This window comes from Cervus elaphus, chromosome 7 (assembly GCF_910594005.1).
Source record: "Cervus elaphus chromosome 7, mCerEla1.1, whole genome shotgun sequence".
In the NCBI taxonomy this organism is placed as follows: Eukaryota; Metazoa; Chordata; class Mammalia; order Artiodactyla; family Cervidae; genus Cervus; species Cervus elaphus.
The window spans coordinates 24,589,297-24,613,309 of NC_057821.1; the positions used below are offsets into that span (position 1 = coordinate 24,589,297).

Genomic DNA, 24,013 nt, shown 5'->3' on the forward strand with positions numbered 1-24,013 from the left:
GAAACACAGAGGGGCCTTGCTTGGTTTCGGTAAGACGCAAAATGAATAGCAAAACATTCCATAGTGTCAGTGAAAAAACTTAAGATGGGTGCCTGCTATGAGGTTATAAGGACAAAAGAGTCAGTGAGAAGAAATGCTCCAGAAGCAGCTATCATGCCACGTGGCTTAGTGCTTCCAGGCTGGGGCCTTTGTTAGAGGGGAGTTAGAATAGGTCCCAGGAGAAGGGAAAGCAGCTCAAAACTATTCAGGTCCCTGGAACAGAGAGGGGATTCCTGTGTCTCCTGTGTGTTCCTGATGTGGGAAGGACCCCTCCCAAGGCCAGAGAAAGTGTATCACCCATCCACATGGCTGGCTTACCTGGAGGCAGTTCCTTGGCAACCAGTGTGGGAAGACGAGCACCTATCCATGTGGAATAGGCATCTGGATCTTTTTTAAACAAGACTAAACAACTGCTCCTTGTTTTTCAAAACTCTTCTGTTTCTGTAGCTATTTTCATGTCCAAGGCAAACACCGAGCCAGGTGGAGGTTTGGCAACTGAAACCCTGCCCCTGTTCTGGGAGGAGATGTAACTCAGAGTATTCTTTGGAAGAATTTCCCACCATGGACTCCAAGATGTCCATTTTCCATTTGGAGAAATGGAGGAAAAGAGGAAGAAAAAGGGAAATACGAAATAAAAGAAGAAAAATAAAACTGAAGCACAGGAGCAGGAAAGTCCAAGAAAGAGAGACCATCCTGCACTTGTGCGTGACTCTCTTTCATATGGAATTAATGGTGGTTTAATGGGGTATGAAGGGCTGTTTTACTGGAAACAATGAGGAACAATTGTCTAGCTCACGTTTCATTTCACAGGTCATTATTGCATTAAGAAGTAAATCGACCAAGTCCGGTAAATAACAGTCTGCGTATTGCCGAGAGCTTCAAACCAACAATTTTAGCCATCGCCAACTAATATCTCTGTCATTTTAACCCTTGCAGGGGAGTGCTAGGGGGCTAAACAATTACAGACTTCACCCAGCTCTAGCAGGTGAGCATAATTCATTGCCCCTCCAGTCCCTCCTTTTGCAAAACCCAGGAGGCCATATTCTAGCATTTTTTGTTGATGAACCAGCCTGAGCCCACTGCAGCTCTGGTGGCCTTGAAAAACAGCCCCCATTTTAGTGAGTGCTGCAGGCATCTTTAAACAGACTGCTTCCTCTGCAAAATTAATTGCTGCAAAATGCAGTGCTCCCTCATCTAAGCTTTTGCAGGTTCATACTCAGCTATTTGGGTGGGCTATCGATGTGTCTGAGAGAGCAAGGGAAAATTAGCTGTTTTCCCTTACTACAGAAGTTTACATTTGTGTCACCAAGCATCACCAAGCACTGGACATTCAGGAGTTCCTAATGCCTACATTCTGTTCCCTTAACTCAGGGGTAATTTGGTGACTGAGGCTGTATTTTAAAGTGGTATCGTGGTAAATAAATATATCAACGACAGTTCAGTTCAGTTGCTCAGTCATTTCCAACTCTTTGCGACCTCCATGTACCGCAGCACGCCAGGCTTCCCTGTCCATCACCAACTCCCCCAGCGTGCTCAAACTCATGTCCAATGAGTCAGTGAGGCCATCCAACCATCTCATCCTCTGTCATCCCCTTCTCCTCCTGCCTTCAATCTTCCCAGCATCAGGGTCTTTTCCAATGAGTCAGCTCTTCGCATCAGGTAGCCAAAGTACTGGAGCTTCAGCTTCAGTATTAGTCTTTCCAAAGATTATTCAGGAGTGATTTCCTTCAGGATTGACTGGTTTGCAGCCCAAAGGACTCTCAAGAGTCTTCTCCAACACCGCAGTTCAAAAGGATCAATCAATGACAGTTTATAATAAAGTCATAGTTAAAACACATGTAACAAATGTATGTATGGTTACCAAGGGGGAAAGGAGGTGATGAACTGGGAGACTGGGATGGATATATATATATATATTATATATTATTGATATTATTATATTATTGATACTATGTATGAAATAGATAACTATTGAGAACCTACTGTATAGCACAGGGCACTCTACCCAATGCTCTGTGGTGACCTAAATGAGGAGGAAATCCAAAAAGGACGAGAAATATGTATACATATAGCTGATTCACTTTGTTGTACAGTAGAAACTAACAGAATATTTAAAGCAACTATACTCTAATAAAATTAATTTTTTAAAATACATATTCAAATGGATATCAAGACACAAGCACACCTCATTTTGTTACACTGCAAATACTGAGATTTTTACAAATTGAAGCCGTGTGGCAACCCTGCATGAAGTAGGTCTGTCAGCACCATTCTCCCAACAGCATTTGCTCACTTTGTGTCTCTGTGTCATATATGAGTAATTATCACAATAATTCAATCCTTCTACCAGCAAAAAGATGACAAATCACTGAAGGTTCAGAAGATGTTCAGCATTTTTTAGCAATAAGTATTTTTTAATGAAGGGATATGTATTATTGCTTTTTTTAAAGATAAATGTTATTGCACATTTAAGAGATTACAGCATAATGTAAGCATAACTCTTATATGTACTGGGAAACCAAAACATTTATAAGACCTGCTTTTTGTGATATTCACTTTATTGTGCAATCCAGAACCAAAGCTGCAGTATCTCTGAGGTATGCCTATAAAATATTTTTTGCTTCAAATTTTAACAAAGGTGAGACAAAAATAAGCTTAAGAATCATAATGTTACATAATCATATCAAATAAATACAGTTATACTGATAATTTTTCCATCAAAACCTGATGTTCTCCCTGGAGAGAAGATAAAAAGTCCTCCATATTTCTATAATAACTCTGAAATCAGATAAACCAGGTGTTCCTTCTTTTCTGAGAAAAAATAAATCTTTCAGAGGTAGCATCAGTATTCCAGCTTACTAGCTCGTGCTCTTCCACCTTCTAAAACTACAACTATGGCTTTACAAAGAACTATGGCAATCTGAGTAATAACCTCCCAAACATGTCCATGCCCTCTTCTTGAACATGTGAATATGGCAAAAGGACTTTGGTTGTGTGATTAAGTTTGTGGATCTTGAAATGGGAAGTTTATCTGTGTGGGCTCAATTGAGCCCTGTAAATTCTTAAAAGCAAAGAACTTTCACTGGCTAGAATCAGAGAGATGCTGCAGAAGAGAAGGCAAGAGAAGTTCAAAGCATGAGATGGGCACAAGTCACCGATGCTGGTTTTGCAGGTGAAGTGGGTCACAGGCAAGGAGAGTGGGTAGCCCTAAACTTTAAGCATGAGCCCCACCTACCCCCTGCCCAGCCTACAACCAGCAAGGGAATAGAAATCTTTGTCCCATAGTCACATGGAACTGAATCAGGCCAAGAACCTGAGTCAGATTGGAAGTGGATTCATTCAGAAAGACTCAAGAAAGAAATGCAGTCCTGCCAATAGCTAAATTTCAGCCTTGAGAGGCTCTGAGCAGAGAAACCAGCCAAGTGTCCAGACTTCTGACTTGTAAAACTATGAGACAATCAAGGGTGTTCCTTTAAGCCACTACGTTGAGTGGGCTTCCCTGGTGGCTCAGACGGTAAAGAACCTGCCTGCAATGTAGCAGGCCCGGTTTTGATTCCTGGGTCAGGAAGATCCCCTGGAAAAGGGAATGACAACCCACTTCAGTATCTTTCATGGAGAAACCCATGGACTAAGGAGACTGGAGGGCTACAGTCCATGAGGTTGCAAAGAGTCAGACATGACTGAGAGACTTTCAACCACTCCACTACATTTATACCAGTCTCTCATGGCAGCAGAAAACTGGTAAAAAGAACCAGTTAAGATGGATGCCCAAATGTGCAAGTCATCATCCCAGTCAACAAACCAGTGGTCACTAGTACTTACTTAGCGTCCATTCCAAGCTAAGTGAGCAGCTGAGTAGCTTATAGGCGTTGTGAGTTTTATAACTCCAGGATCTGCTTCTTTGCCTCTAAAGTGCTCAAACAAGAAGACTGAATATGGCCTAGATGTAGGGATGGGTCCACATGGGCTGTACCTAAGGAAAGTTGCATCTCACCAACATCACCCAAAAGGGAAGAGATTATTATCCACAGCCACAGAAAAAAAAAAGTCAGCTTCAACTCCCTTTCTCCATGGCAATTACTTTCAGGAACTTATATTCAATTTCATTAACATTTCTCCTGTGAGGGAGTTAAGCAAATTGGAATTAGGTCCTACAGGGAGTCCGTAATTCTGTAGTAGAGAGATTGGCTTCTAGGTCTAGGAAAATATCTTTTCTTCTGTGTCCCTTTTCCTGACATGCTTTACATAATAACCAACTCATATTTCAGGATTCCCATTTGTTATATAAATGAGTTTTACTGTCATTATTCTGATTAAAATAATAAGTAATACATATACATGATTTTTAAAAATGGCAACTTCCCTCTAAGGGGCAGCACTGAAGATCAGGATTGCTGAGGGTAAAGACAGAGTCTTTTCTTTTTCACTGTATGTGTTTTACTGTCTTTTTTATTCATTTCACAAAAAAATTTTAGGATAATTTCCTAAAAATGGAGTTGTGGAAGTCAATGTATAAACCTTTGGTTGCCAACATGACTATGAAAATAAACATATTAATAGTAAATACAGTGGCAAGGGTCATCATTGTCTTAGTAGTAATGGTGGACACTTTTGTTGAGTTGCTCTCTTGTAATCCTTAAAATAATCATGTGAGTGAATGTGTGTTCAGTCACTTCAGTCATGTCCTACTCTTTTTGACCCTGTGACCTGTAGCCCACCAGTTCCTCTGTCCATGGAATTCTCTAGACAAGAATACTGGAGTGGGTTGCCGTGCCCTCCTCCAGGGGATCTTCCCAACCCAGGGACTGAACATGTGTCTCCTGGGTCTCCTGCATTGCAGGCAGATTCTTTACCACTGAGCCACTAGGGAAGCCCAATCATGTAAGTATATACTATTAATGTCTCTACTTCCCAAATGAGGAAACTGAGGCTCAGAGAAACTAGAAGCTTTCTTGGAGTTGCCCATCTAGCAAGTGGACACAGTCCAGGCAGTTCAACTCATGTAAAACCTCCTAACCTATGCTCTGATTAAGAAAGAACTCATCTTTCTCATTTTCTGTGTTTTGTATGGCTTTCTGTATGTTTTTTGGCATTTGTATTTATTTATCTGTGAAATGAAGTTCAAAATTCTTTGAATATATTTTGAATAGTTTTTTCTTAAATATTAGTAAGAATATTTCTTCTATATTAAGACGATTAGCCCTTTTCTATATGAGTTGTAATTTTTTTCTAATTTTTAAGTGTAGTTTTTAATATCCTTTGCAGAACTTTTAAATTCATACAAGGCAAATTTATCAAACATTTATATATGTGTACTAGATTTTGATTTCATGCTAAGAAAAATCTCTATAACTAAGAATATATATAACCTTACCAATATTTCCTGGTTATCCCATGTATTTTTTCACCTTGTATCCATATGAAATTAATTTTTATAAAGGGAAAGATGTAAATTCCTAATTTTTTCCCCGAGTGATTAACCAAATGCCTCAACATCAATAACTTCTATTTTCCCATGATTTAAAATGTCATCTTAGTTATAAACTAAGTTCTTAAATGCATTTGGTATCTATTTTTGACCTTTTAAAAAATTTTGTTCCATCCATATATCTGTTTCTAGGATATTTTAATTACTGCATTCAGATTGTCACAAAATAGCATTGATTTTACATCTAGCAAGTGTGCAAATACATGGAGAAGAACTTAAACTAAATCAAAGAATATTTCAGATTCATAATATTGATATCAGAAGGTCTCAGTCATGAACTTATTTAGTATCCATTGGTAAGGCAAAATCACTTTATTTTTTGGTGGGCCTGCCTAATGGAAGTATTTCCTCCCATTAAAATGCACACACACACACACACACATACACACACACAAAATAATCAAAATCACTGACAACATCTGTCTTAGGCATAAAATCAGCTGAACTCTGAGCTTCTGCCCTCTAAAGCTTTCAAAAATTTTTGTACCAAAGGAATAAAAGCAGTACTGAAGGATTCCTCCATTATTAAAATTTTAAGAATAAGACCGCAGTATACTATTTAGTGAATTCCTGGCAGAGATATAATCCAAGGCAGAAATAATCCAAGGCAGAGAGCAGGGGAGGAAGGGCTAAATAAAGAAAAGACAAGAAAATGAAAAAGAGAAAGGAGAGAGCCAGTATCTTATCATGGCAAAAACAAGTCATGAATCCATATACCTTTCAATTGTATACAACTTAAAATATCCAGTTACATGTGTACAAGTACAGACTCTATAATACACAAAAAATTAGTTTAAAATTCCCCATCATAAATTTCAAATCCAAACTTGAGACTAAAGAAGATTTATAATATCATGTTAAATGAAGATACATATGTGTGTACAAATACATGTAAATTTTTTTAACATTAGAAAAGTAAACACCAACATAGTAATTAAAAAAAAAGGAAAGAAATTTCACTTAGTTACACTCAAAAATAGTCCCTCTTGTGGAACACTGATGCTACTGCTTCTCATATAACAGAGCCTTGTTGTTGTTTAGTCACTAAATCGAGTCTGACTACTTGTGACCCTATGTACCGTGGCCCACCAGGCTGCTCTGTCCATAGGATTTCCCAGGCAACAATACTGGATTGGGCTGCCTTTTTCTTCTCCAGGGGATTTTCCCAACCCTGGGATCAAACCCACATCTCTTGCATCGGCTGGTTGATTGTTTACCTCTAAACCATCAAGAAAGCCCATGACAGAGCATAGAATGTGAACGGTGGTGGTGGTGGGTTAGTCGCTAAGTGATGTCCAACTCTTGTGACCCCATGGATTATAGCCCACCAGGCTCCTCTGTCCATGGGTTTTTCCAGGTAAGAATACCGGAGTGGGTTGCCATTTCCTTCTGCAGAAATGTGAATAGATTGCTCAGCAAAGGATTGGGAAATAGTAAAATTCTGAGTAGTAAAATTCCCACTCTCAGGAAACCTGATGATTTGTTTAGAAGACTGGATATTTATAAGTAGGTTCTGCTAATGACAGGTTATCCCCATAAGACAAGTCAATCTCTTCTACTGATTTGAGCTACATGCTCAGAACCAATTAGGTGGTCTCTAATTCTGTGGTTAGTTTCTAATCCTAGAACCCAAAGAAGTATCTGATGAAACATCAGATGTATCTGATAAAAATGACTTACAAAAATGAAATTTAACAGAGACAAAGTCTAGCACAAAGGTTTAAAATATCAATTTTCTTTAGTACTTGTCCCTCCAGAACAAAGGAAGAAATACTCATCTACATATATTTAGCCCTTGTAATATGACTAGTGGAAGTGAAGAACTAAATTTTAAATTGTATATAATTTTTTTTTCTTTCTTTATTTCTTTAAATTTACATGTATTCCCAATCCCGATCCCCCTTCCACCTCCCTCTCCACCCGATTCCTCTGGGTCTTCCCAGTGCACCAGGCCCGAGCACTTGTCTCATGCATCCCACCTGGGCTGGTGATCTGTTTCACCATAGATAGTATACATGCTGTTCTTTTGAAATATCCCACCCTCACATTCTCCCACAGAGTTCAAAAGTCTGTTCTGTATTTCTGTGTCTCTTTTTCTGTTTTGCATATAGGGTTATCGTTATCACCTTTCTAAATTCCATATATATGTGTTAGTATGCTGTAATGTTCTTTATATTTCTGGCTTACTTCACTCTGTATAATGGGCTCCAGCTTCATCCATCTCATTAGGACTGGCTCAAATGAATTCTTTTTAATGGCTGAGTAATATTCCATGGTGTATATGTACCACAGCTTCCTTATCCATTCATCTGCTGATGGGCATCTAGGTTGCTTCCATGTCCTGGCTATTATAAACAGTGCTGCGATGAACATTGGGGTGCACGTGTCTCTTTCAGATCTGGTTTCCTCAGTATGTATGCCCAGAAGTGGGATTGCTGGGTCATATGGCAGTTCTATTTCCAGTTTTTTAAGAAATCCCCACACTGTTCTCCATAGTTGGTGGTTGCATTCCCACCAACAGTGTAAGAGGGTTCCCTTTTCTCCACACCCTCTCCAGCATTTATTGCTTGTAGACTTTTGGATAGCAGCCATCCTGACTGGCGTGTAATGGTACCTCATTGTGGTTTTGATTTGCATTTCTCTAATAATGAGTGATGTTGAGCATCTTTTCATGTGTTTGTTAGCCATCTGTATGTCTTCTTTGGAGAAATGTCTGTTTAGTTCTTTGGCCCATTTTTTGATTGGGTCATTTATTTTTCTGGAATTGAGCTTCAGGAGTTGCTTGTATATTTTTGAGGTTAATCCTTTGTCTGTTGCTTCATTTGCTATTATTTTCTCCCAATCTGAGGGCTGTCTTTTCACCTTACTTATAGTTTCCTTTGTAGTGCAAAAGCTTTTAAGTTTCATTAGGTCCCATTTGTTTAGTTTTGTTTTTATTTCCAATATTCTGGGAGGTGGGTCATAGAGGATCTTGCTGTGATTTATGTCGGAGAGTGTTTTGCCTATGTTCTCCTCTAGGAGTTTTATAGTTTCTGGTCTTACATTTAGATCTTTAATCCATTTTGAGTTTATTTTTGTGTATGGTGTTAGAAAGTGTTCTAGTTTCATTCTTTTACAAGTGGTTGACCAGTTTTCCCACTGGTCATTTCCCACATTAATATAATTAATTATATTAATTAAATATAATTTAAAAGTGTAAAACTGATAATTTAGTTATGAAAATGCTTAGGTATATTTGGAACAACTTGTACATACTTCTACTTTTGAGTTGTGAAGTTTATCAAATCTAGATTCAGATCAAATATTCCTGATGAAAATGTAGTTTCTGAATTGAGATGTGTTATAACTGCAAAATGCATGTGAAATTTCAAAATAAAAAATGCAAATATGTCTATAATTTTACACTGATTATACCTCAAAACAATACCCTGAATTTATTGGATTAAATAAAATATATTATTAAATTAAATTTAATCTTTTTCATTTTCCTTTTTTTATTTTAACCTGGACCCTAGAAAATTTTAATTACTCTTGCCATTTTCATTATTATTTCTATTGGACAATGCTATTCTGGATAGGCAATGATGAGTCCTGCTTTCTACATTTTGAAAAATCATCAACAAGTTAAGGAACATCAAAACAAGCCAGTTTAGAAAGCAAAATTCTGAAGAAGTCCGTCATATGTTGACTAAGAGAAAAATTTAGCATTTCTTTGCTTGAAAGAGGTATATTTGTTTATTATAAGATCACTGCCTTTGAATATATAAAAAGCTGCAATATGGAAAGAACTACTTATACTCCTTTACCAGAAAGCAAACTAGATTGGTGGGTAGGAATCATAGCAGGAAGACCCTAACAACTAAAATTAATCAGAATATAGTTGGCAGTCTTGTAAGAGAATGAATTCCCACTTCCTGAGAAAGCCAATAGAGGCCATCTTTGCATTGAATGGGAAGTAGGAAGTAGAACTGATTGACCTTCAAGAAACCATCAAAATACAAAATACTGTAATCTTATCATTTCTTTTCAACTGGCATGTTATTTCTGCAGGCAAATGGATTAATATGAGATAATATTCCACAAAATATGTTCTGACATACACTGATTTCAAGGAAAAATGCTGGGCAGGATGAAGCACAAGCTAGAATCAAGATTGCCAGGAGAAATATCAATAACTTCAGATATGCAGATGACACCACCCTTGTGGCAGAAAGTGAAGAAGAACTAAAGAGCCTCTTGATGAAAGTGAAAGAGGAGAGTGAAAAAGTTGGCTTAAAACTCAGCATTCAGGAAACTAAGATCATGGCATCTGGTCCCATCACTTCATGGCAAATAGATGGGGAAACAGTGGAAACAGTGGCAGACTTTATTTTAGGGGGCTCCAAAATCACTGCAGATGGTGACCATAGCCATGAAATTAAAAGACGCTTGCTTCTTGGAAGAAAAGTTATGACCAACCTAGACAGCAATTTAAAAAGCAGAGACATTGATTCAAATGAATTCTTTTTAATGGCTGAGTAATATTCCATGGTGTATATGTACCACAGCTTCCTTATCCATTCATCTGCTGATGGGCATCTAGGTTGCTTCCATGTCCTGGCTATTATAAACAGTGCTGCGATGAACATTGGGGTGCATGTGTCTCTTTCAGATCTGGTTTCCTCAGTGTGTATGCCCAGTGGGATTGCTGGGTCATATGGCAGTTCTATTTCCAGTTTTTTAAGAAATCCCCACACTGTTGTCCATAGCGGCTGTACTAGTTCGCGTTCCCACCAACAGTGTAAGAGGGTTCCCTTTTCTCCACACCCTCTCCAGCATTTATTGCTTGTAGACTTTTGGATAGCAGCCATCCTGACTGGCGTGTAATGGTACCTTGTTGTGGTTTTGATTTGCATTTCTCTGATAATGAGTGATGTTGAGCATCTTTTCATGTGTTTGTTAGCCATCTGTATGTCTTCTTTGGAGAAATGTCTGTTTAGTTCTTTGGCCCATTTTTTGATTGGGTCATTTATTTTTCTGGAATTGAGCTGCAGAAGTTGAATCAGTTCTAATGAGATGGATGAAACTGGAGCCCATTATACAGAGTGAAGTGAGCCAGAAAGATAAAGACCAATACAGTATACTAACACATATATATGGAATTTAGAAAGATGGTAACGATAACCCTACATGCAAAACAGAAAAAGAGACACAGATGTACAGAACAGACTTTTGGACTCTGTGGGAGAAGGCGAGGGTGGGATGTTTCGAGAGAACAGCATCGAAACATGTATATTGTCTATAGTGAAACAGATCACCAGCCCAGGTGGGATGCATGAGACAAGTGCTCGGGCCTGGTGCATTGGAAAGACCCAGAGGGATCGGGTGGAGAGGGAGGTGGGAGGGGGGATCAGGATGGGGAATACATGTAAATCCATGGCTGATTCATGTCAATGTATGACAAAAACCACTACAATATTGTAAAGTAATTAGCCTCCAACTAATAAAAATAAATGGAAAAAAAACAAACACTGAGATACAACAACAACAACAAAATAAATGAATAAAAAGCAGAGACATTGAGACATTACTTTGCCAACAAAGGTCCATCCAGTCAAAGCTATGGTTTTTCCAGTAGTCATGTATGGGTGTGAGAGTTGGACTATAAAGAAAGTTGAGCACCAAAGAAATGATGCTTTTGAACTGTGGTGTTGGAGAAGACTCTTGAGAGTCTCTTGGACTGCAAGGAGATCCAACCAGTCCATCCTAAAGGAAATCAGTCCTGAATATTCATTGGAAGGACTGATGCTGAAGCTGAAACTCCAATACTTTGGCCACCTGATGAGAAGAGCTGACCCATTTGAAAAGACCCTGATGCTGGGAAGATTGAAGGCAGGAGGAGAAGGGGACGACAGAGGATGAGATGGTTGGATGGCCTCCCTGACTCGTTGGACATGAGTTTGAGCAAGTTGGGGGAGTTGGTAATGGACAGGGAGGCCCGGTGTGTTGCAGTCCATGGGGTCGCAAAGAGTCAGACACGACTGAGTCACTGAACTGAACTGAATTTCAAGAAGTACTCATGTGTAGTGTAAAAATGTAGTCTGTATCCAAAAAGTTTGATAAATGCTGGATAACACAAAGTTAAGCAGTATTTTTTTTTTAATTTCAAGACTTCTCAGAACCTTTAATATTTTAATGCACATGATGAATCTTCAAAATGGGAATGGTCAGAGGTTACAACATTTATTTGGCAAAGCATCACATTTTCACAGTCTCCTGAGATAAGTGAATGGGAAGCATTCTTTTAAAATACAAAAACAAATCATACATGGCAAAAACTACCACAATATTGTAAAGTAATTAGCTTCCAATTATAATCAATAAGTTAATTAAAAAAAACAAATCATGCATTGATTAAATTTGCAAAACGTATTTTGCGGAACAGTTGCCTGGCGAACTTCAACTTGAATTTTACACTCATTTAGTCACCCATATATTAATTTATTCCTTCACTCAGCAAACATTTGCTGGGCACCTATTATGTTTCAAAGATTGTACTAAAATTTCAAAGATGTTTGCCTTCAAGGTACTCAGTCTGGAGAGAAGGCAGGCTTGTAAATTGATGACTATAGAGCATGAGATAAGCTATAATGGAATTGAGTGTTAGGCGAAGCAAAGACATAAAGAGATGGAGTCCCAACTGTATGTGGGAGCAGAAAGCATCCCACAAGGGAGCTGTTACATTGCAACACACAGGAATCCCTGTGTCTGCTGCTTCTAAACACAAGTCTTGATTTCTCTTTCATATATGACTTCCATTCTTGTTTACCGTGATGCCCCTTCTAGGCTACTCCAACAGTACACAGTGCTTTGTTCTCATTGAGTACTCAGTAAACATTTATCTGAGTTGGAAAAAAGCTCTACATTAATTAATTGGAGGAAAAGGGGAAGCTACAGAAAAATTACAATAATATTCTTTTGATCTCACAACCGAAGCTTTTTCTCCATACAAGGCTATTTCCGTCACACAACATCCAGTGGTTAATGCTGGCAAAATGCTTTTCTTAGATGTGACAGAATCCATTTAGTCTGTTCACGGAAAATGGCTATATATATGGGCTTTCTGTATGGTTGCTATTACATTGTCTTTCCAAAATGTTATAGTAACCGACAGTTATTTTTAAAAATCTAAACATCTATTTCCTACAATGTAAAGTGGAAATATGTGAATTATTCAGTTAAATATATCTTTGTACAGCGTACCACCAGATGATTCAGACCACAAGATGACAATTATCTAGAAATGTTTACAAGCCCAGACTTTGGAGTCAGACACATACAGATATAAATCTTGGTTCTACACATTCTAGCTGCGGGACCATGAAAAATTAGTTAACTTTTCTAAACCCCTATTCCTTCCAGTGCTGAAAGGGATAATAATCCCTACATGTTAAGGCTGTTGTAGGGATAAATGGGTATGTTTATAAGCCACTTAGCATAATGCGTGGCACATGGAATATGCCAGATAAATGGTAACTATTATTATTGTTAGTTGGGGTGGATAATTGCTGGAATAATTACACAGTTTCAGTTTGCTTTGTTCTGCGTAGACAGAGCTTTGTGTGTGAGAAAAGTTGATAGAACTCAGAGAGCTTACACTGGACAATCTAGAGGAAGAATCAAGAAAACACCAAAGGAGGGTACTATGTACAGTACTGTATAGTGTTAAAAACATGGGTTCAGCCCTGAATCTTCTATTAAGTAGTCGTACAACTTGGACAAGTTGCCTATGTCTCTACATCAGCTTCCACATGGAAAAAATGGAGTGGACAAAAATATCTCTTAGGGTAGATCCTGTCTGTTCTACCCTAATAATGAGATCATTCATCCAAAACTCTGCAGAGAGTCAGAAACATACTCAACAAGTAATAGTTGTTAATGGTAGGGCTGAGATACAGGATCATCACAGGAATAAGATGTTTAGATTGAAGAAAGGAAAGGGAAACTGTTCCTATAGATCATAACGCCTCTCCACAATACTTCACCCTTTACAAATCACACAGGAAAATCCTTCCGATTCACATTGTGGATTATGTCAAAATGCAGTCAAATCTTGTGATGCCATTCACTGCCCCAGACAAGTCATGGAGGAAGGAGAGAGTAAGGTAGAAGAAAGGGGCTCTTTGGGTCTTACAAAGTATCCCTGGAAGCTTCATCCTCCTCTTCTCAGGATAAAAATCCCTGCCATCACATATCCCAAAGATTCTAATATTTTCTGAGACTCCACTGTGCCTTTATATTTTAATACCCTGACATCTGGAATCCTAAAAATCTAATGTTTAACCATAAATATCTGCTGAGATTAAAGAGCTATATACCAAGTTTCAATCTTTGGGGCCTATAATTGCTTGGGAAAAGAGAATGGTATTTCCCCCTCTAGCTAGAAGAAAAAGACCTCGACAAGCTCAGATACTGGCAGACAAATTTTCTAACAACCATTTCCTCTCTCCGTTCTGTCCTCTCATTTTCTCCCTCCCTCTCCTTCTCCCATTTTATAATACCATCTTGCTGTCATTCCAGGACAAATGGGAAAAAAAGAGAAGCCTGGAAAGCTTAAAGAAAAGATATGTTTCAAGATCTAGCAACAAAGAGGTGAAAAAATGCTGGCTGCTCTCTGGCTGTTAGGCAGCTGAGCACACGTCTCCACACTGAAACTTGAGTTTGCCCATTATTCAGTTAGAAACCACTTCATCACTCTATGGGCTGACAGTCAAATGCCAGCTTTATTTTCTTTTTTATCAACCTCATCTTTTATTTTTGATTTGAGGCTAGTCACTTTTAAGGTCTCCACAATGGTTTATAACTTTCTTTCTCAAGAAGTGTCTGAGAAGTAACACGATTTGAAAAATGTTTCTTACCCTTTCCTGGTAAAGAATGGGAAACTCTCACCTGGCGGATTTGGTCAGAAGTCCTGTTCAGATCACAGTACTTTGCTGGGAATGATGTCAAGGAAAGTGTGGGAAAAGCTTATCATGAGTTTAGACTTTTAATATAATGATTCAATATAGAGTTTAAAAAATAAACTTAAGCATTGAACCCATTTTTATCCAGTGATATACTGTGAAAGTGATACAACAATGAGGTCATTTAACTCACTTCAATATAGGAAAAATAATATAATTTTTTTAAAAAGGTTTAATATATTCTTATTACGCAAAGACTTAATTTAGATTGTAAATACTTCTCTGTCTTCTTAGATAATGTTCTTTTTCCTTTCAGAAGTATATCCAGTGTGTAAATAAGCAAGTATGTTTATGTCTGCTGGTATCTGGCACAGAAAACTAATTCTTGATTCTTCATGAGAAACTGAAACTGCCTGCTTTTTAAATTAAAAATATTGTCTTCTTAACATCCTGTTTATTTACTTCAAAGGGGGTATACAACTCTACAGTAGTGATTCTCAAACCTTAGCACAGCAGAATTACCTGGGGAGGGTTTCTGTGTGTGTGTGTGCATGTGTGTGTAGATGTGTATGTAGATGTGTACAAATGTGTGTTTTTGTGTGTTTATGTGCATGTGTGTGTTAAACATAAAGGCCTGATGGGGCTTCACATACCTATCAATTCAAAATCCTCACACATGCAAATGAATGTTTAATGTCCTAGATGATTCTGATTTTCAGCCAACTTCAGGAGTCACTATGCTAAGCATGTCAAGTTTACCTCCTAAATAGGAGGTAGGAGGACAAGGAGAACAACAGCAAGAAGAACGAGGTGGGTTTTGTTTGTTTCAAAATTTCCAGTCTATTGGAACCAACACTTTAAAATATAATGCAAATTATCAGACAAACTAGAATACAGAATGAAAGGTCTAATTTTTGCTCATTAGATCCAACAGACATACAATTACTGTCAAGTAGCTCTGTCTCCATGTGACATTTCTGTCATCACCTCACTGTGGACCCACACAGTCTGTGGGCAGCACAGGATGGTGGAAAAACCATGGAGTCCTGCGTCTGTGGGACCCTAACCCCCAGCTTTCTAGCTGCACCACCTGCTCCCAACCTCACTCCCATCATGATCCATTCATTCCATAGCAGCTCGCATGATCTTTTCAGAGAATGAATAAAATCCTTGCACCACCTCCATAAAAATCCTCTATACCATCTTACTAAATTAACTCTGGCCATATATATATATATATATATATATTTATACATATACTTATATATATAGGGGCCAGGCCCATTCTGGTATCAAAGCCCATGCTCTGGCTGGTCCTTCTCCCTGGAAAGTTCCTCCCTCTGCTCAAAGCAGTGATTCCCTGCTCCTCATTCAGGCCTCTCTGGAATTGTAACTCTAATAGCAGCTCCCTTACACAAACACAACACATGCCACACACACCTGAAACTACCTCTGTAGCCCAAAATTCTGTTTTATTTTCTTCATACCTCTCATCACTATTGGAATTTTTTTTATTTGTTTTGTTTTATTTAGTTATTTTGTTTATTTGTTTATAGATAGAGATGTATAAAAAAGCAGAGGTATATAGATACATCTCCACTGGAACATAAGTTTGATGAAAGCAGGAATGTTATCTTATTCACAACTACAGTTCCCATCCTTAGAAAGGCACTGGTGGGCTCATGCTCAAATGCATTTGCTGAATAAATGAAAATAGCAACTGCAGCATTCTGCATGCAAAAGGTGCTCAAGGAAAGCTAGTTACCATTACAGCCCCTTTCTACTTTCCACATCATGGCTGAGAAACTGTAAAATACCCTTGAAACCAAATCTCTAACTTCTTTCAGCCCACTCCTAATAACATCAGTAGCCCATATGTACGAATTGGGCCAATAGGTTTGTATACTGGGAAAGACAGGAAATGAGACAGAAGCCAGGGTAAAAAATTCTAGTACCTCTCTAGTTCTACCTAAAGAAGTTATTCATTTCAAGCCTCTGTTTTTATAAATAATTTTAGATTTTCAGATGATCAAATGCCTCCATGTTCAAAAGAAATTCTTTCCAGAATAAAATGCAAATGGTTTTTAGAGGCTCTTCTGCTTGGGATTAACTGTTTTACACTCTGTTGCCATGTGTGTTTCAACACTGGCTGCACATGCAAACTTACAGATAAGTACAAAACAAAATTAACAGCTCACTTTTCCCCTGGCTACACACCCTGCATTACACAGATAGCAAAACCCACTGGCAGAGTATTGCTCACAGCTGATCCACATGGATAATTTTTGCTCCCAACACCAGAGCATAAGACACTATGTCAGAACCTGTGGATATCTGAATTTTTCATGTGAACTTCTATGTGCAAACAAAATCTGTACTTTTCAAATTAAAAATAAACCTCAAAGGCAATGTACTCCAAAGTGTTTGTTAATAAAATGGAAAAACGTCAAAAGGGTGTGTTCAGCTCAATGCCATTTGGAATAAAGAGAAGAGCTGGTTCCAGCAGCCTCCGTTTTCATCTTTTTGGACTGTTTCCACTGTTTTATTGATGATCACAGGTTCTTGTTGTGAAGAGGAAAAATACTAAATACATTTTTACTCTCTTAAAATTAAATTTGTCCTTCTATCCTCCACCAGATTGTGGACAAGAATTGGAAAGTAGCAAAAAAGAATGGTTTAAAAAATGAAAAGGGACTTGAATTAGAGAAGAAGGGATCTATTCCTATTTTGGAAGTCACAGAAAAACACTCCAATCCTGTTAATACCCAGAAGGCACCATTTACTGTGTGCATCTCCTTCATGGCAAGAAGATGCAGATTGTACTTGTAGCATGGTAAACAGCAGATACTATTGGGAACTATAGGAATCCTGTAGGAATCCTGCAGCTGGAATCTATAGCATCTTCATTTAAAATGTTATAAAGCGTTAAAACATCAGGTGTTTAAGGCAGTCCATCCTACCTTTAGCCACTCACACACCTGCTCAAACTTGTCCACACACTGATGGTAAGCAACGTAATAATACCTATTGGAGTATAATGTAATAATACCTATTGGAGTATCACCACTGAATCATGTTTCACAACCAAGACAAAGAGTGGTGAAAAAATAAAATATACAGCTTTTCAACCCCACATGGTAGGCAACCATCTAAGGATTTATTGAAAGAATGATGGTATCAATTATTGAGGTAGGGTCAACTAGACAAGAGACAAGCTGTGGATGGGGACAGAGTTCAAGAATTCCATCTGGGGCCATGTTGAGTCTGACATGCTAATTATACTTCCTAGATGTCAGTTGAATATAACAGACCACGGTTCATGGAGGAGTTTGGGATGGAGATATAAATTGGAGGTCATCAACATTAAATGGTACTTTCAACTCTGGACTTAGGGGCATGATAGGAAAAGAAGAGGTCTGAGGATGTCTTGAAATATTCGGAACTTCAAAAGAGAAAGCAAAAGTGAAAGTGTTAGTCACTCAGTCACGTCCAACTTTTTGCGACCCCATGGATGAGGCTCCTCTGTCCATGGGATTCTCCAGGCAAGAATACTGCAGTGGGTTGCCATTCCCTTCTCCAGGGGATCTTCCCCACCCAGAGATCGAACCTGGGTGTCCCTCATTGCAGGTGGATCCTTCACCATCTAAGCCATCAGGGAAGCCCCAAAAGAGAAAGGGAGCCTAGGAAAGAAGTCTGAAAAGAATCAACCAATGAAGTGGGAAGAAAGCTGGGGATGTTTTTTGGATTTATTTGCTGTAGTTTTCACCTGAATAAAAATGTAAACTCAAAGTCGCATTGTTTGTGGAAGTAGAAAGAACAACAAGTAGAAAGATAATGCTCTCTCCAGGGGTCCAGAAATCAAAACTGATAGCCGAATGGGCTTCAGTTATAAAAGCAAGAAGAAGAAGGGATTTGATCACAGACCCCCAAAGATAAATAGAAGATAGAGAAAGGGAAGGCAAAAAAGAAAACATGCCATTTACTCTACCACCCTTTCCAGAATGAAAGCATTTAGTTCTGATGGAAGAAAAAGCTGGATTCAGAAGCCAGAGGACTGACTTCCAAGGCAGACATTGTGAAATACTGCAGGCCCAGGTGACCAAGCTAGTGAGAGGACTGTTCTTTTCACCAGTACACAGGGGGTTTCAGGAATCGTACCTCTGACATGGACCACAGACAATCTCATGGAGGGCAAAACAGTGGTGTGGTGACAGCTGTTAAGCTAAGCACCCAATATTCCTGGGCTTCCCTTGTGATTCATCTGGTAAAGAATCCGCCTGCAATGCGGGAGCCCTGGGTTCGATCCCTGGGTGGGGAAGATCCCCTGGAGAAGGGGAAGGCTCCCCTCTCCAGTATTTTGGCCTAGAGAATTTCATGGACTGTATAGTCCATGGGGTCACAAAGAGTCGGACATGACTGAGTGACTTTCACTTCACTTCATTTCTGAGATAGAGGTGAGCTGGGCAGCTCATTGGCACAGACTCCAGCTCTACAGCTCAGTTCTTTTCCAGTATATTTTGTTCTCCTGGACCACACAACCAAACCATCTCAGTCCTGTTCACGCTCTCTCTGCTAGAGTTGTCAAGTTCACATAGAACTAACTGACCTGTGTTGAAGAAGGATCCAGTCCATTCTGCTTCCGTTTTAGGAAATACAGAAACCGGTGGGGGCAGACCCAGGGTTCTCCCATCCAGATCCTTAAAGAGATATTTTCCAGGGCTTTCACAATCTGATTCAGAGCAGGCCAGTGTTTCTAAATCTTTCCTGTGAATATCGATAGAAAGCAACTGTCTCATTTCCATGATAAGCAGCAAAAAGAAAACATACATTGGTGGCGCTGACACTGTGAAAAATAAATTCAACAAAATTTTATTACTAATAATGTGTACATAGATAAGAAATAAAATGATAGGAAAAGATATTTCACAGCTATTTGGTCAAGAAGAAAGACATTCTTATTAACCAAATATTCTGGATATCAAGTTATATAATCCTAACACAGATCACTAGTTTTCTAAAATGAAAGATACAATAAATTTGTTTCTAATATTTACTAAACATAATGTAATCATTGCTTTATGGAACTTTGGGGCCTTGCAGTATTTTAAGATTATCATTATAAATATCAATTATACTTGTACTATATACAATGTTGGAAAAAAAGATATTTACATTCAACAAATATCTACCGAAAACCTAATGAAAGCCATTGGGGAAGACAATGCTGATAAAGATAGACACCAGAATTTAGAGTCAAGCATGGTATATAAACAAGTTATTGGCAATTATAACACTGCATTATAGAGAATCAATGCAATTTCCTCTGGGGCTAATATTTTTAGGTACCATTAGTAATAATATTAAATATTTATTGCATGTCTACCATGTGTCAGGTATTAATAGAACAAAGAATCAAATACTAGTATCATTTAGCTTTATAACTATTTCATCCCATAGGTAAGGCACGAACATAAGGAAGACTGGACAATAGAAAAAAAAATGACAGAATAACACAAATTGTATACCTAATAATGTTGAGGTTCTAAAAACGGTTCAGGAAAGAGCACCAAAAAGAGACGGGTGCTGGACCAAACACACAAACTTTCTGATATAAGGTGGGATTTCCTGATTCTTTTATTACAACTAGAGTTTCCCCAGTGTTATAGGAGAGAGAAAGTAATCCATTTTCCCTCCTTCTGACTTTCCCACTCCCTCTTATGGCAAAGAGAAAAAACAATTCCTTGTCTAGTTTTCAGATTTTTTAATGCAACTCTAAGATCATTGGTTCATGAATAGTAGTAGTTAGGCCTGGTCTGAGTATAAATATGAGTCATATCATTCATTTCAGGGATTCCTGACAGCAGCCATGGCCCCATTCCCCACCAGTCCCTGCACAAGGGCTCCCAAGCCTCCTTCTGAAGACGTGATGCTGTACTCCACAAACGAGTCAAGAATTAGGGTCAATTTTTCCCACTGATTCTGAAAACATCCCAGAGAAGTCTCTCTGACAAAGATAAAAATATTAATATCAATAAAACTTGCAATTCACTACTTCTGCCTCTTGTGTCTGTCAGAGGACATAGCAGGATGCATCCCTGATTCAAGGCAGTGAGAAACAGTCTCTGTTTAGTGACAGAGATTGCAAAAATCATATCTCAAAGGCATGGATATAGGAAGGGAAAGAATCTAGTGTATCTTTCTAGAAATACTTATCTCTAATCTCACTGATGATTTCATCCTTGTTTAAAAAACATATTCAAGTACTTGAAGAATTACCAAATCCTTCATAAATATGGCTTACTATAAATACCAAAACTGGTACCTGGTTTGTAAAGGAGGAAAGTAGAACTTGTTTTTATCTTTGATCTTTAGCATACTGGTCCTCTCTGCCATTATTGGAGGCACGATTCCAGTGTTCTCTACATTGGGCAGAATACAAACATCTAGATCATCACTATAGCAACTCTTCACAAAACTAGAAAAGGTCACATCTGAAAAAAGAATGTTTATAAAGTATTAATGTTATAACATTATATCATGTAAACAACCAGTCACAAATACAGACTACATAACTAAATATTCATATACTAATGCCCAAGAGTAAGTTTAAGTCACTGCCCAGCATAGTTCCAGGAGTTTACATAAATCTTGACTTAAAATACCTTTAATTCAGAAAAAAAGTACCTTTAATTCTTGAAGGCATGGACATTGTATGCAAAATAGAAGAGCATTCCAACACACTGACATCTTACAAGCAATACTTTCCATAAAAGTTTTGGTCAAAATTGAATGGGGAGTGAATATAATAGTACAAAAGAGATCTGAGATAGATTTTCTGCATAGGTTGTAGTATAACTGAAATTTAATCCTGGCTGCCCCACCAGATTCTTAACAACCTCACTGAGGCACACCCTCCCTGTATCAATTTCCTCCTCTGCGTGATAGGAAAAACAATACCAGGCATATAATCAAATTAAATATTTTCCTGTGAAAGCTGTTCGACATGTATAGAGTAGTGACATTTTTTCTATTTTTTATTATTGGAATATAATTGCTTTACAATTTTGTGTTAGTCTCTGCTGTACAGTAAAGTGAATCAGCAATGTGTGTGTGTGTGTGTGTATGTGTATGTTTATTCTCAATCTTGGGCTTCCCAAGAGTCTGCCTGCAATGCAGGAGCCCGAGGTTCAATCCCTGGGTCAGAAAGATCCCCAAGAGAAGGAAATGGCAACCCACTCCAGTATTCTTGCCAGGAGAATCCCATGGACAGAGGAGCCTGACAGGCTACAGTCCATGGGGTCACAAGAGTAGGACACGACTTAGCAACTAAACCAACTCCACATGTATACCCTCCCTCTTGAACCTCACACCCCATCCCACCCTTCTAGGTCATCATAGAGCACTGGGTTGAGCTCTCTGTGCTATACATCAGGTTCCCACTACCTATTTTACGCACAGTAGTGTATTTATGTCAAACCTAATCTCCCACCCTCCCCTCTCCGACCCTATGTTCACAAGTCCATTCTCTATATAGTAGGGATTCTCTGCATCTCTATTCCTGCCCTGGAACTAGGTTCATCTGTACCATTTTTCTAGATCCCACATACATGTATTACTATACAATATTTTTCTCTTTTTTTTATTTACTTCACCCTATACAGCAGGCTCGAGGTTCATCTCTACAAATGACCCAATTTTGTTCCTCAATGAACCACTCACTGTCATTATATTAATAAACCACCCCTGTGGTTATCAATGCCCAGTAGCTGATCAACTGGACAGCAAGAACCAAACTATACTGTACTCTTTTGGTAATACACTTTCAAGATATTATTAAAGGTTCTATGGGTTCTATGCGCAGATGTATTAGACTACATTGCTTGGAAAAAATTCTCACCTTGAAGTTTCATGATGCCTGAAATCAAATGGCCATTCCTCACTTTGTGCCATGGCTCCTGAGGCCACCGATTTGGTTCTGAGGTGAATATCGGCCACAGAATACCAACTCGACCCCCTCTGGGATTGGAAGGAGCTCGATCAGGTGATGTCAAGTTGGCAGAATGTGGTTTAACTCTGTCTTGAATGCAGTCAAAAGATGAGCTAGTGGCCACAATGACTGAATTCCTAAGCACAATCTGTAGATTTCTGATATAACACTGTGGAGCAGAAGACACATAAACTGCTGTGAAAAGGCCAACGGTATTGTCTACCAGAGTGAGGTTCTCTATTTCCACGCTGTTCTCCACTTGAAGCATAGCACCATAGTCAAAGTTCTTGAAAGCCAAAAAGCCAGAGATACCAGTGCAGTTGTCACGTCCACTCCCCTTATAGAGATGAAGGCCATGAAGATTTGAGTGGGCCACGTTATCAGACCAAAGAGATTCAGGAGAGGAACACCTGTGGCCTTGGATGTGAAAACCAAGTCTCTCGGATCCTGCCACAACATTGCCATGGAGATGAGTGTTCTTTGCCTCATTCACTTTGATTCCTGCCACCCAACCAGGAGACCATGCTGACTGTGTCATCAGAACCACAAGGTTATTAGAGAGAGAATAGTCCTGACCCTCCAGATCAATGCCATGGCCAGCAGTGCTAAACACCACATTGTCATTTAAAATGATCCCCTGACTGGCAGCTGCATGGATGCCCCCACCGCAGCTTTGGTGCAGAGTAGAAGATATTATCCAGGATCCTGCTGACACATTAGTGAGTTCAACGGATGAATACAGCGGTGACCCAAAGTTCTGAATTTCCACATTGAAAAGTTGAAGGATGCCTGCAAGCAAAATGCACATTAGCAGGTACTTATTTTGTCCCCTCAAGAGTCAGAAGAATGGTCCATTCAATGGCTCAGGACATGCAGATTTTTCATTAAAATATAATAGTTTAGTTTTAGCACCAGCGCTATATCTTATATCATCAAGTCTGAATCATTAAAAAAATATCACAATACTTCCTGAAAATACATTCTTAAGAGTCTGGTCATAGGACGAAGAGGAAGATGACAGGAAGACAGGGGAAGGAGAGAGACTTTGGGGGTGGGCACAGCTAGCTTAAAGATTCTGGGTACCCGTTTTCAGGATTGGGTCAAGGAACCAGCTAAGAATGAAGGAAATATGGCTTCCTGGCCACTCACCCCAAAGTCATGTCTCTTTTCAGTGACCCCATGCGAAAAGGTCACAGCCTTACCCACAGAGATATTATATGAAAGAAAATAATGGCTAAATATATACAACATCTTAATCATTTTTAAAGGAGAGTGTAAGTACAAAATTTCTGCTCAATAGATGTCCAGAAATATAACATTCTTTTTGATGAAGACATGATACAGCCAATAATATATTTTTAAGTGACTTTAAAGACTCTTAATTTTTTTTTCCTGTATTGTTATCCTAGCCACATTATATTTCCTGTTTCCTTTTCACAATAAGAGGATTTTCTACATTTTTTTATGTCAGGAGAGGATAGTGAATTATTTAGCCTTATTGAAGATTTTATTGGTTCTGTTTTAAGCAGATATTATTAAAATACAGTATACAACAAA

General features: G+C 38.6%; 1 protein-coding gene across 7 annotated transcripts in view; it reads right to left on the minus strand.

Annotated features, from left to right (window-relative positions):
- Positions 1–24,013, minus strand: part of PKHD1 (PKHD1 ciliary IPT domain containing fibrocystin/polyductin) — a 431,302-nt gene that overhangs the window by 89,913 nt on the left and 317,376 nt on the right. For 6 of the 7 annotated variants that reach the window (XM_043907708.1, XM_043907713.1, XM_043907712.1 and 3 more), the window contains 3 exons: positions 22,367–23,245; positions 20,792–20,960; positions 19,076–19,233 (listed from right to left, as the gene is read on the minus strand). In XM_043907708.1, the coding sequence (XP_043763643.1) occupies positions 19,076–19,233; positions 20,792–20,960; positions 22,367–23,245 (1,206 nt within the window). The remainder of the gene's footprint in view (positions 1–19,075; positions 19,234–20,791; positions 20,961–22,366; positions 23,246–24,013) is intronic. The other variant, XM_043907710.1, reaches the window with a different exon arrangement.